General features: G+C 41.9%; 1 protein-coding gene across 5 annotated transcripts in view; it reads left to right on the top strand.

Annotated features, from left to right (window-relative positions):
- Positions 1 to 13,815, top strand: part of SLC38A11 (solute carrier family 38 member 11) — a 37,944-nt gene that overhangs the window by 14,578 nt on the left and 9,551 nt on the right. For all 5 annotated transcript variants that reach the window (XM_075933516.1, XM_006137331.4, XM_014580746.3 and 2 more), the window contains exons 6-7: positions 430 to 536; positions 4,654 to 4,733. In XM_075933516.1, coding sequence (XP_075789631.1) covers positions 430 to 536; positions 4,654 to 4,733 — 187 coding nt within the window. The remainder of the gene's footprint in view (positions 1 to 429; positions 537 to 4,653; positions 4,734 to 13,815) is intronic.

The following is a 13,815-nucleotide window of genomic DNA, read 5'->3' as shown; positions in this document are numbered from 1 at the left end:
GAGCCCCTCCGCGGCTTTGCTCCGCATCTTCCTGGTCTGCAGACCAGGGAGACGCGGAGAAAGCCCCGGAGTACACGGGCGGCAGGACCGCGAGGTCCCGCAGTCCGTGTACTCCGGGGCAGCCCCGTTTGTAACTGTGAATCCGACGTAAGTCGGATCCGCGTAAGTCGGGGACTGCCTGTAGTATACATACGTAGGCATGTGCTCACGTTAGTGGGAAAAATTCCTGTAAAGAACATGGACAACACAGGTACACCTGCCCTAAGTCCAGGTAACGCCTAATTTTGACTTTAGTGAGAGTTTGCTTGATTTCAAGTTTGGGACAGGATCTAAGATACATTGTTACTAGAGTTTCAAACATAATTTATCTGTTCCTCGCATCCATTTTTTAGAGAAATCTAAATATATTTTTTTTCTTTTATGTTTTAGTTGGCCTAGATAATTTACTTACTTACCGCCAAGTCATCATTCTGTGTACTACCATCATCTTTACCCTGCCTATGTCTCTGTATCGTGACATAGCAAAACTGGCAAAGGTAAATCATAATGGCAATGAGTTTCTTGGTTCAATTATATTAAATCATTGTTTTAAATGCAGCTTTTTATACAGTTAGAGAGTATTCAACTATGTTGCCTACAGTTTTTTACAGCACAGTAGAGCACTTGTATAGGTTAAAATCTTCCTTTGCAAAGCACATCTCTATTTTGTTCTCACTTCTTGTGTGTATTATCTGTTGTTTTCACTTGGATTTCATGGTATGTTTCACTGCCCACTGAAATCAATGGAAGACTTTTTATTGATTTTAAATAGATGTTGAACATTCAGTGCATATAGGAGAGTAGAATACATTTGAAAAGTCCTATTGTGTGTGTCTGACAAGTGAATTAACATTATGATTGAGTAGTCTGGAAGCTGATGGACTTGTTCTGAAATTCTAAGTACAACAGAGTTTAAACCAATAACATCATGTTAACTGAGAGAGAAAATCATTACTACTCTCCTAAAGAAACCACACCTCAGATTTAGGACCAATGCTGTAGTACAGGAGTGGGGAAATCTTTTTTGGGTCAGGCCACTGACACACAGAAAAATCAGTCGGGGGCTACACACAACTGAGGAGGAGAAAGACACTCCCCACATTCCCCTCCCACATCAGAACCAGAGAGGTGGGGGTCGAGGGGCTAGTCTAGTAGATTTTCTGTCCTCCAGTCTTGTGGTGAGGCAGCATGAGAGAGGGGGCGCTGAGTGCCAGTGTTGGCTCTCCCATGCTGGGGGAGGCCCTGAGCGTCAGGGGCTGTATCCAGGCATGCTGGGGGCCACATCCAGCCCCTGGGCCTGAGGTTCCCCACTCCTGGCATAGTACTTTATTCCCCAACTAGTCACATCAATTTCAGCTTAAATACTTACGTTGCAAGATAGTGTGTAAGGAATTTAAAGAAAAGCTAGCCAAAAACTCAAAAAGTAATAACAAAACTTTTTGTAAGTATGTGAGAAGCAGAAAGCCTCTAGTGGGGCTATTGAATGATCGAGATGCTAAAGGAGCACTCAAGGATGATAGGGTAATGGCAAAGAAACTAAATGAATTCTTTGCGTTGGTCTTCCTGGCTGAGGATGTTAGGGAGATTCCCAAACATGAGCGATTCTTTTTAAGTGACAAATCTAAGGAATTGTTCCAGATGTCATTATAGGAGGTTTTGGAACAAATGGATAAACTAAACAGTAACAAGACACTGGGACCAGATGGCATTCACCCAAGAGTTCTGAAAGAACTCAAATGTGAAATTGTGCAACTACTAACAGTGGTTTGTTACTTGTGTTGAAATTATTTTCTGTACCAAATGACTGGAAGAATGCTAATATGATGCTAAGCTTTAAAAAAGGGCTCTAGATGTGATCCTGGAAATTAGACCGGTAAATCTAATGTCAGCCCAGGGCAAATTAATTGAAAATATAGTAAAGAACAGAATCGTCAGACACATAGATGAACATAATTTGTCAGGTAAAAATTATTGGTTCATACTGGGAGCAATCAACATATTCATAAATGATCTGGAAAAATGGGTAAACAATGAGGTGGCAAAATTTGCAGATGAGACTAAACTGCTCAAGATAGTTAAGAACAATGCAGACTGTGAAGAGCTTAAAAAAGATCTCACAAAACTAAGTGATTGGGCAACAAAATGGCAAATGAATTTTAATACTCACAATATGCAAATTAATGCATATTTGAAAACATAATCCCAACTGTTTGTACAAAATAATCGTCACTAAATTGACTATTGTCACTCGAGAGATCTTGGAGTCATTGTGGCTAGTTCCCTGAAAACACCCACTCAATGTGAGCAGTGGTCAAAAAAACAAACAGAATGTTAGGAATCATTTTAAAAGGGATAGAGAATAAGACAGGATATCTTATTGCTTCTGAATATATCCATGGTATACCCACACCGTGAATACTGCGTACAGATGTGGTTGCCTCATCTCAAGGTATCTTGGCACTGGAAAAAGTTCAGAAGAGGGTAACAAAAGTTATTAGGGGTTTGGAACAGCTGCCATTTTAAGAGATTTAAAAGGCTGGGACATTTCAGTTTAGAAAAGAGGAGATTAAGGGGGGATATGAGAGAGGTCTATAAAATCATGATTGGTATGGAGAAAGTAAATAATGAAAAGTTATTTACTTGTTGCCATAACATAAGAACTAGGGGGGTCAACAAACAAAATTAATAGGTAGCAAGTTTAAAACAAACAAAAGGAGGTACTTCTTCATGCAACACACAATCAACCTGTGGAACTCCTTGCCAGAGGGTGTTGTGAAGACCAGGACTTTAACAGGGTTCCAAAAGAGCTAGATAAATTCACAGAGGACAGGTCCATCAGGGGCTATTAGCCAGGATGGGTAGCAATGGTGTTCCTATCCTCTGTTTGTCAGAGACTGGAAATGGGTGACAGGGGCGGAATCGCTTGATGATTACCTGTTCTGTTCATTCCTTCTGGGGCATCTGGCATTGGCCACTATCAAAAGACTGTATACTGGGCTAGATGGGCATTTTGGTCTGACCCAGTATGGACATTTTTATGTTCTTAGAACATTGGAAAAGAGATCACAATCTGGTCCTCAATGAATATAAAAAGACTTAACACACTTGAATGTTACACATTTTGAACAGGCAATTTAAATTCACAAAAATTTGACCAAATGAAATGAAATTTACTAGTAGCAGGTGTGATGGAATTATTAGCAGTATAAAACAACATCATTTTGGAATTTCATTAAATTGTAATAATATTTGAGAAAAGAAAACATAGTTTGATGAGAACATATTTCTACCTTAGCAAGAATACAATTTCAATTTATTGTAAATATTGACTTTGTTGCTGGCTTGGATTGCTTGAAAATATTGCTAATCTTTAAAAGTATTAAAATAAATTCTAGTTCTTTTCATGTGAAACTTTCAATAAAATTAACTTTCTACATTATGCTCTGAATTGTTGAATTTTCTATCACTTTCTTCACAGGCATGGATTGCATATATTGAAATGAATTTGTAATGAAAAAGTATAATGTTTTGTTGCTTTTCCTAGAGTATTAATCAGTTCCTCTCCTTACTACTGCCAGTTAACTGACTGAAGTAAGGGGAATTTAGTGAGCTACTGTTCAGCTCTAATACTGATGCTGTAAACTGCAACCCTTTTTATGCACAGATGGTGACCATAATCTGGTTTGCAGCTACTTAATTTTACACAATCATCTCCCACTAAAAGTGTAGCTCAAATAATTTATATAATGATAACAGTGGGGAAGCAATAGCAGCCAACAATCAATCAGACAGTTTTTACTCCAGTTATATAATCTAATCTTTTCAGGTAGACACTTATGTTCATGTTTATGAGAAGGCAAAACTGAGACCTCTGTATATTGATTTACTCTTCAGTCGTATGCTTTATAACACCTTAAACTTAAAACATTTATAAATGTCTCATGACCTAAAAGATATAAAGCCAAATTTAGACCTGCTACAAACAGATGCAACTTCATAATGTCCATGGGGTTGTACTTTGTTATATCTGGATGGAATCTGTCTTATGTTTTGTAATTTCAGATCATGTCAACCACCCAAATAAAGGAAAACATTGCTTGTTCACAGGAACGAACTAGCCAGACAGTTCTCAAAATAAAAGTGCAAAGAGCCAAATTTGCTGATATAAAAATATTGGTCTGTCCACTAAAAAAAATCTGTTACCTATAATAATTTCATTTTCCATTTACTCATAAATTAAGATTTTTTAAGTATGTACAGTAGGTCTGATTTTTTTTCGGAGCTCTGAGCACCCACAATTTTAAATAAAATTAGGGGAACTGAAGATGCTCAACATTTATACAAACAAGGCTCTTTGTAGGAGCAGTGGATTAAAGTCTCAAATGGTCATTAAGCTGTTAAAAGACAATTGCAGCAAATAAAAGATGAGGAAATCGTGGAATGCTTCTTTAAAAACAAACTTCTGCTTCTGTGAAAAGGCAGACACTTAAAAATGTAGCTTTGCATTCATTCTACCTTTTTGAAGAAAAAAGTTTTTAGATAGAATAATACATTGCTAAAACTACTGAAATTTTGACTAGCAAACTGATAAAACGTTTGGATTGTAATTTGCAGATATCTTTTATTTCTCTCATTTTAACAACTGTAATTCTGGTCATTGTGATGATAAGGACAGCTACCCTTGGCCCACTAGTGTAAGTATTTCTTTCTTTTTTATCACTAATGACTGCCACAGAGGGAACTTTACAGGTCAAATGTACTTTGTCTATTGTGATTATATTCAAGTCATATGTGTGGAACTAGAATGCTCGGTCTTGTTTCAAGGATTGGCAATAATATACTTTTTACTAATAGCAAACTTAAAAGTTGATTTAAACATGCCATTTAGTTCTAGTAAGATTAGAAATTATGATGTGAGGGAAAGGAAGAGATGCAGCTATATATGTGGTGTTTTAAATTCTTCTGTATTTTACTCAGATCATGTCTGAAATCTCATCCCTAGATCACCTACATCTTCTGGGATCAGAATATTTTACATATGGCATGCAAGATCACCCACTATTGCAGCAGAGAGAGATTGTCCCTGGTTCAAGCAAGGCATTATTTTTCTTGCATTTTTGAGCAAGAGGCCATTTACAGTAGCAGTTGTATACTTGGAAGAGAAAGGGGACTGCTTCCACTTAGCATTTGGGTGTGTGAATTACTTCAAAGGGAAAGCAAGGGAATTGAGAAGAAAGCAAGGCCACAGTCATGCTCTGTCCTACACAAGTCTAGCCAGTAAGTCAGCCGTACAAAGGGCATACTTGCCTCTCCCCACATGGTGGAGTGTTGGCAGAGAAATCGTGCTTCCTAAGACACAATTTTCCCAAGAATTCCTCCCAGAATGGCACATAAATGAGCCAGTGTGTTATGACCAAATCTGGTTCAAAGTGGTATGGGTTGGGAATGGAGTTTCAGTATTAAAATTCTACTTCTATTTCAAATTCCATAACTGGAAAACAAAAATGTTGAACTATATAGTAAATAAAATACCATTATATCATTCTCAGCTGAATGAATGGACAGAAATTGCAGAAGAATGTGCTACTGTTGTTTGAGTAATACTTGGCATTGTAGTATTCCTGATGGTTCCCTGCATGTGTTTATTGTCATACTCAGATCTCGACAAATCGCTATTTCTATTCACCCATGGCGAGTAGATTTCAGCCGGTTGCCCCGTTCACTGGCGGCACGCGCATGTGCAATGCGGGTCTTGCACATGCGCAGTATGGGGCTGGCGAGTATATTTCGCCACCGTTTGTCAAGCCCTGGTCATAGTAATTTTTGTAATTTTGCTATAGCAAGGTATTTGTGGATCTAATGTTCCTCCTTCATAAATCCAAACAATAAGAAAAACAGACTTCATCTGAAAGTATAATTAATTTTTTATCCATTGGGTTAGTTTATGCAGTATTTTCGGTGTTTGTATATGAAGTAGCTTCTTATACCATTGATCAGTTAGTATCACTGTTTGAACATTGTAGGTAAGAGGCAAGGAGCCAGCATGTGGCTCAGCTGGGCTGTGGGGAGAGTAGTTACTAATGGTTCACAATCATGCTGGAAGGGCATAACAAGTGGGGTTCTGCAGGGGTGTGTTTTGGGACCAGTTCTGTTCAATATTTTCATCAATGATTTAGAAAATGATGGCATAAAGAGTACAATGTTTGCAGATGATACCAAGCTGGGAAGGGTTGCAAGTGCTTTGGAGGGTAGGGTCAAAATTCAAAATGATCTGGACAAGCTAGAGAAATGGTCTGAGATAAGTAGGATGAAGTTTAAGAAGGACAAATGCAGAATACTCTCCTTAGAAAGGAACAATCAGCTTTATACATGCAGAATGGGAAGTGATTGTCTAGGAAGGAGTACTGCTGAAAGGGATTTTGGGGTCATAGTGGACCCCAGTTTAAACATGAGTCAACAGTGTGACACTGTTGCAAAGAAAGCAAACATGATTTTGGGATGCATTAACTGGAGTATTGTGTGGAAGACATGAGAAGTCATTGTTCGGTTCTATTCTGTACCGATTAGGCTTCAATTGGAGTATTGTGTCCAGTTCTGGGCACCGCATTTCAAGAAAGATGTGGCAAACCTGAAGAAGGTCCAGGGAAGAGCAACAAAAATGATTAAAGATGTAGAAAACATGACCTATGAGGGAAGACTGAAAGAATTGAGCATGTTTAGTTTGGAAAGGAGAAGTCAGAGAGGGGAGATGATAGCAGTTTTCAAGAATCTAAAAGGATGTTACAAAGATGAGGGAGAAAAATGGTTTTCCTTGGCTTCTGAGGATAGGACAAGAAGCAATGGGCTTAAATTGCAGCAAGGGAGGTTTAGGTTGGACTTTAGGGAAAATTTCCTGTCAGGGTGGTTAAACACAGTGGAATAAATTGCCTAGGTGTTGTGGAATCTCCATCACTGAAAATATTTAAGAACAGGTTGACAGACACCTGTCAGGGTTTATCTAGATGATGCTTGGTCCTTCCGTGAGGGCAGGGGACTGGACTCGATGACCTCTCAAGGTACTTCCAGTTCTATGATTTTAAGTAGTCCTGTGGCACTTCAGAGACTAACAGATTGTATACATATAGTATAAAGAGCTTTCGTGGACAAAACCCGCAATCTGAGGAAATGGTTTTTGCCTATGAAAGCTCATGATACCAGCTACATGTTTTGTTAGTCTATAAAGTGCTACCAGATCATTCGTTGCTTTTTAAGTTTAAGACAAACTCGTCTACTCCCTAAAGCTTTAAATATCCAGCAATCTGGAATGGTTACTTTATGAAGTTTTAAGAGTATATTTCAAATATAAAATCAGTTTTGAAAGACTGATGAAGAAAATGTAAAACAGAAAAAGAGTCACATGTGTTCCATAACACTTTATGTTGTATTCAGCAGAACAACTGACTTGTCCTTACTACAAAGTTTATACAATAAATTTCTGACAAACTTCTGGGTATATCAAAAAACTCCCAGGTGTATCAAAAAACCTGTTACTGACATTTTTTTATCTCCATATTTAGTGTTTTTAATTAAGTATCTACTGCAGGTCCAGTCATCACAATCTGGCATGCAGAGAAAACCTGCTCTATTTTCTTTAGAAAGAAATTTTAGAAGAGTGGGTTTTTTTCCCCTCAACTGTCATTTGTTACCCTTGGATTCAGGGATTTGGCTGGAATGGGTGAAGAGGGAGAGAGTGGGATAGGATAGTGGGGAGGGGCTGGGCCTGGGCAGAGCAAGGGTTGGGTATGGGCAGGGTGACAGGTTGGGGAGCTTGCCTCTCCAAGCCACAGCTTTGCCCACTGCCCATGAAGAGGCTCGAGAAAAAAATAGCAAGGATAGAAGGATAGCAGCATCTCACTCTGGTATCAGCTTTCACCTAAAACCTGGCTGCTGAAAAAAACACAAGCACAACACAGCCTTATCAGTGTAAGTGGGGGAATGGTCCCACTATTGTGGGGAACTTTCCTGTCTTCTATATTACCCCGGTGAAATGACGAGCAAAAGGACCTGAGTCCGTGCTCCCACTTCTTTTACCCAAAGGCCTCCCTGATCCTGAGAGCTCCCCTTCCACTCTCCTAAGTAGCAGTGTCCTCAAAATCCCAGCAAGGCTGGGCCCAGGTTTTCTGGGGCTTAATCCCCAACCTTGTAGTTACTTGGGACAGGGACTAGGGTGTCCCCACTCTGGGGTGTTCTCTTCACACTGGATGCTTTCTTGACCCAGTATTCAAAGCAAATACAATTTATTAAACAGCAACTGATTAAAAAGAAAAGAATAAGGAAAAATGAGAGAGGTTAAATGAGAACACATAGTCCTGCTCTGTAGCATGGGGACATCACAAACAGCAGTTTGCAGAGTGTAAGGACAGTTCACAGTCTGTTCCTTATAGGTCCTAGGGCTCTTTCCCAGGCCCTGGCTGTGCTACAGGGACATGCAGTTCGGACATGCTTGCTCTGGCAGTGACCACACGACTTCAGACTCTAGGTGGCAGAACTCCTCTCCCAGTTGGAGTTACAATCCCTCTCCAAGTCTGGCCTGCAGGGCCTCTTGGCTGGTGGTGTCTCCCTGCCCAGAGTCTATCCCCCCACTTTGCTGGTCCCAGCTGCAGACTGTGCTGTTTTGCCAGCCTCCAGCTCCTTGTGTTGCTTCTTTGACCCCTTTGGCTCTCGGATCACTGCAGGACTGCCCCTCAACACAGCTTGCACTCCTTGGGCTGTGTGTGTCTGGCTCTGTCACTGCAGGTCTGCTTCTTAGCACAGGGTCTGCGCTCTGTGAGCTGTATGGGCCTCTGGCTCTGACACTGCAGGTCTGTCTCTCAACACAGCTTGCTCTTCTTGCCGCTCTTCTTAGCGCGCTCTCCTTTTCTCAGAGAGACCTGGGAAATCCCAGCTCACATGGAGGATGGGACCTGGCCTCCTAATTTCCTCATTGGCTTGTCCAACCTGTCAATCAGGCTGAGCTAGAGTGTTGGCCTCTTTCCATTGTCCCTGGGGTCTGTCAGTCTCAGGGCCCTGATTTTTCATGGACCCCCTTCCCCTTTTGGTACTGGGAGCTGTCCAACCAAAAACTCCCACTGAGTTTCAGTAAGTGGCTAACAGTCCCCTTACATTAGCTACTGTGAAACCTGGCAAATGTGTTCCAGGATTGGGCTGTTACAGGGCACTGCTTTTAGCTGCCTTTCTCATCACAGTCTTACATTAGTATTACAGAATACATAGTCTTGACCAAGGTTTCCTCGAAACAGTGTGGCTTCATGGCCCCACAGCTGCTTAATCAGCCCTGCTGAGCCAGGGGCTCAGGGCTCTGTGCACAGAGCTGCTTGGCTGGGGGAAGGGCTCTTCTTCCTCAGCGACAGCAACAGCTCCCTGCTGAGTCTCATCCAGCCAGTAGGGAAGGAACAGTCCCTACCAGCTCGGAGAGAATAGCTGCTCTGTCCTCAGCAGGAAGCTGCTGCTGTCACTGAAGGAGAAGTGGCCCTCCCCCAGCCAGGCAGCTCTGTGTGCAGAGCCCTGAGCCCCTGGCTGGGTGGAGTTGATTAAGCAGCTGTGGAGCCGTGCTGCCACGCAGATTAGAGGGAACCTTTGTCTTGACTGCTCAGGAAGATTTTTGATTAAACAGAAGGCAAGAGAGAAGTTGGGGGGGGGGGGGGAATGCAAGGAAGCAAAAGAATATATGTGGGGGAAGAGAAAGAAAAAGAGAGTCTCATGTCCCATTTGGTGTGTGGATTCAGATGGCACAGGGTAGAGGTGGTGATGTCATCTGGGTCCTTCTCCCTGGCCTGGTCTGGTCAGAATATCTGTCAGGATCAGAATGACAAGAGGCCTGGGGTCCCAAAAGACAGTGAGCCTGACTACTATGATGAGAAGCTTTGGTTTTCTCCCTGAGCCCTAGTGGGTCTAATGCTGACTCACTTGGCAGATCCTCTGTTCTCGGCCTCCCAGAGAACCCTAGGGCTAGGCATTGTTCTAGCAGACATGTTTTCTCCCTGAGTCTTTCTTTAAGGAAACAAAAAGGGAGTACTGGGTGAGCCCATTCTCTCATGATTTTGTCCACCAATTAGGGCCTGGTTTTTTTACACCAATTTTAGCTCATTGATTTTTGGTCTTAGAGTTTTTGTTTACAGGCATGATCTTACTGTAGTATTATGCTAATAGGCCTTAGAAACCAATACTTCTATTACTCATGTCAATAAATACATATATTTGTCTACATTTGAAAGCCACCTCTCTACTTATGTGTACTATCTGCTTATTTTTATAAAAGATTATTAAGTGATGTTTGCTTCAGGATAATGTGTTGCCATTCTTTTATCAGCAGTGCCTCCTTAGCAGTTGTGCAAGCACAAATGTACATAGAACACGGGTGATTTTGCTACTACAGGCAGTCTCCGGGTTACGTACAAGATAGGGACTGTAGGTTTGTTCTTAAGTTGAATCTGTATGTAAGTCGGAACTGGCGTCCAGATTCAGCCGCTGCTGAAACTGATCAGTTTCAACAGCGGCTGAATCTGGACGCCAGTTCTGACTTACATACAGATTCAACTTAAGAACCCCAGGCATCCCCAAGTCAGCTGCTGCTGAAACTGATCAGCGGCTGATTCCAGGAAGCCCCGGGGCAGGGGCTTCCTGTAGTCAGCCACTGGTCAGTTTCAGCAGCGGCTGACTTGGGGACGCCTGGGGCAGAGCAGCTGGGGTTCTGCTGGGTTGGTCCAGTAGCGCCGCCGCTCCTCGGCGCTACTGGACCAACCCAGCAGCACCCCAGCTGCTCTGCCTCAGGTGTCCTGATTCAGCCGCTGCTGAAACTGACCAGCAGTGGCTGAATCAGGACTCCTGGGCCAGAGCAGCTGGGGTGCTGCTGGGTTGGTCCAGTAGCGCCAAGGAGCGGTGCTGCGGGACCAACCGGCAGCGCCCCACCTGCTCTACCACAGGCCCGGGGCTTTGCTCCACATCTCCGTGGTCTGCTGGGGGGGGCCACTAGCTGCGCCCCCTCCCCCACAGCAGACCAGGGAGACCCCAGCAAAGCCACCCAGGCAGCGGGACCCCCGCCGCCTGGGCGGCTTTGCTCCTGTCCCCCTGGTCTGCTGGGGGGGTCCAGCAAAGTTGCTGGACCCCCCCAGCAGACCAGGGACACCCGAGCAAAGCCACCGCCTGGGGTGTCCAGCGGCTTTGCTGGACTCCCCCCCCCCCCCCCCCCCCCAGCAGACCAAGGAGACTGGGAGAAGCTTTTCTCGCCCCGGAGGACACGGGTGGCGACCCGCCGCCCGTGAGCTCCGGGGCGAGAAAAGCCCCGTTCATAAGTGCGGATCCGACATAAGTCGGATCCGCGTAGAGTCGGGGATTGCCTGTATGTTATTTCACCCCACTCCAAGCAGATAGTAGCAAAATGGGGGGTAAGATTTCCCCAAACAAGCTAATATAAAAAAGGATGTAAAGGCTAGAATATACATAGCCTTTTCTTCCATGAACTTCCCTTTTCTCTTAACCTTATCTGTTCTTTCTCTTTTCAGTTCTCAGCTGAAAAAATAATCTGAAATCCTAAAAACAGCCTGTTACTACAGTCAAGACCATACACTGTCCCTGTAAATGAAGAATTCAGCATGAACCAGTGTTAATAAAATACTTATATAGGTCTTGATACAGAACAGTTAAGCACATACTTAAATCCCTTTCACTTCAAGTTTATGAATAAGGATACTCTTCTGAATCGAGGCCAAATATGCAGCTGATCCAATAAACCATATATCTAAGATGGAAAATAAATATTTTCTTATTTGGTAGATATGAATTTAATAGTAAATAAACATAATTTATAAAACAACCCCTGCATTTTTATATAGAGAGGCTGGAATAATTAGGTCATTGCTGTTACTAAAATCTGTTCAAAAGACAGCCCAACACCTCTTAAGAAATGGGAAGAGGATGAATGGGAGTAAGAGAATGAACTAAAAAATTAAATCTGTTTTGAAAGGCATTAAAAGTCTGACAGCAATAATAGCTAAGGTAATATCTGCCATCAGAAAGTGCTGATTGAAACAGCTGAGTTAGTAACCGAGTGCAGAGAGAGAGACAGAGGTGGTATGATGGTTGTGACATATTGTTCTGCAGTGAAGAGAGAGTAGAGCAGAGACAGCAGGTGGCAGTGGAAGTAAAGTGGAAATTGAAGCAAGCCAAATTAGCTGCAGCTAGCTGTATGGCAGCATTCTCCACTGTGATGCCATTTTGTTGGTTCTATAGAACATATGTAAAACAAATGCTCAGTTGGCATACAGATTCCATCTGGTATGTGAACAGACTGTATCTTAGAAAAGGGATGTTCTCACTTTTCCATTTCCCCAGAGTGTGCATCATCGTATATGCAGCTTCTAAAATTCATTTTATGGATGGAGTTTCATGGATCAAACTCTGGATCTGATTTTAAAAAGACTGTTGCCAACTTTGGTTTGTGATTGTTAATCTATGCTATGTTTTGCCATCATTCCCTAAATATATTTTTAAATGGAGACTGACAGCAGTTTAGACCGTCAAGATGCTCTATATAATAAGATGACAAATTTGTGTGCAAAATAAAAATACATACATCAAAATGGTAACTTCAGCCTAGAGAGAACAGGTCTGACATGAATTCATGTAGTGGAAACTGTTCTGTTTGGCAACTGATTATTCCAGCATGTACACTTAGGGCTTATTTCCACAGGGACTTATTTGTAAGGTAAATTTAAGCTGCTGTAGTTCCATTAGTGTAACTCTCTATGCAGACCCTTCTGTCAGAATAAAAGAGTGCTTTTTTTGTTTTTGTTTTTGTTTAGGTGTGCTGTTCTGGAAGCAGTTCAAGCTAAACTGAAAAGGGTACTTTTTTATTCCTGAATGTGTCCACATGAGGAGCTATATCAATGTAGCTATTGTAGTTTAACTATACCTTGAAAGCTTGTATGTATAGACAAGCTCTTAGAATAAAATTTATGTCCTATGCATAAAATCTGAGTAAATTCAGGGGATGTGAGGTTCGTAGGGGTGCAAAATCCATCAAAATCTACCAACCTGTGACTAGGACTCAGGTCTACAACAGTTCTCCTTTGCACCCAACTGGCTGCTGCTTTTCTGTACACTCACTGTAATTCTTTCAGACATCTGGGGGGAGGGATTGATAGACTCATTAGAGTAACATAACAGGAACTCCCTTGGAACCTTCCTTATCCTACCGTAAGCTCCTCCATGTGTCTGACTATTCTAATTGTACTTCCTTAATTTGTTTCTTACCACAGAGCTCTGCAGATGTGTAAGACCCTCCCTACCAGAGGAAATATCATTCCATGAAGAACAGGCCTATTTGGCACAGTGGGGTTACACAAATGTGAATAAGGGCAGAATTTATCAATTTAGATTAAAACCTAGGGACAAATATGGAGTTCCCCTCGAAATCCTCTGGATCTACATGTTCAGATCCAGAATTAAAATATGCCCCTTAATATTCAGAGTAGATATCTAAGGTGTTGTTTACTAACAAGACCTTACATCAGGCTTTCCCCATTCTGAATGCCATTTTCAGATGTGCCACTTCTTTAGATGTGGTAATTTTTTTTTTAAGTTATAATATCAGAACTAAACTGCTCATTGAATAGTGCTGGCACATCTTTGCCATAAGAAGCACTCCAAGAAATGATATTTTCATAAATGCAAGAGGGAAAAAATTGATATCTTTACATGATGGGCTTTTTATTACCAAAGCATTGTACACTAATCAGA

Source organism: Pelodiscus sinensis, chromosome 7 (genome assembly GCF_049634645.1).
Source record: "Pelodiscus sinensis isolate JC-2024 chromosome 7, ASM4963464v1, whole genome shotgun sequence".
In the NCBI taxonomy this organism is placed as follows: Eukaryota; Metazoa; Chordata; order Testudines; family Trionychidae; genus Pelodiscus; species Pelodiscus sinensis.
The sequence above is the reverse complement of the archived record's forward strand: the minus strand, read 5'-3'. Positions and strand labels throughout refer to the sequence as shown.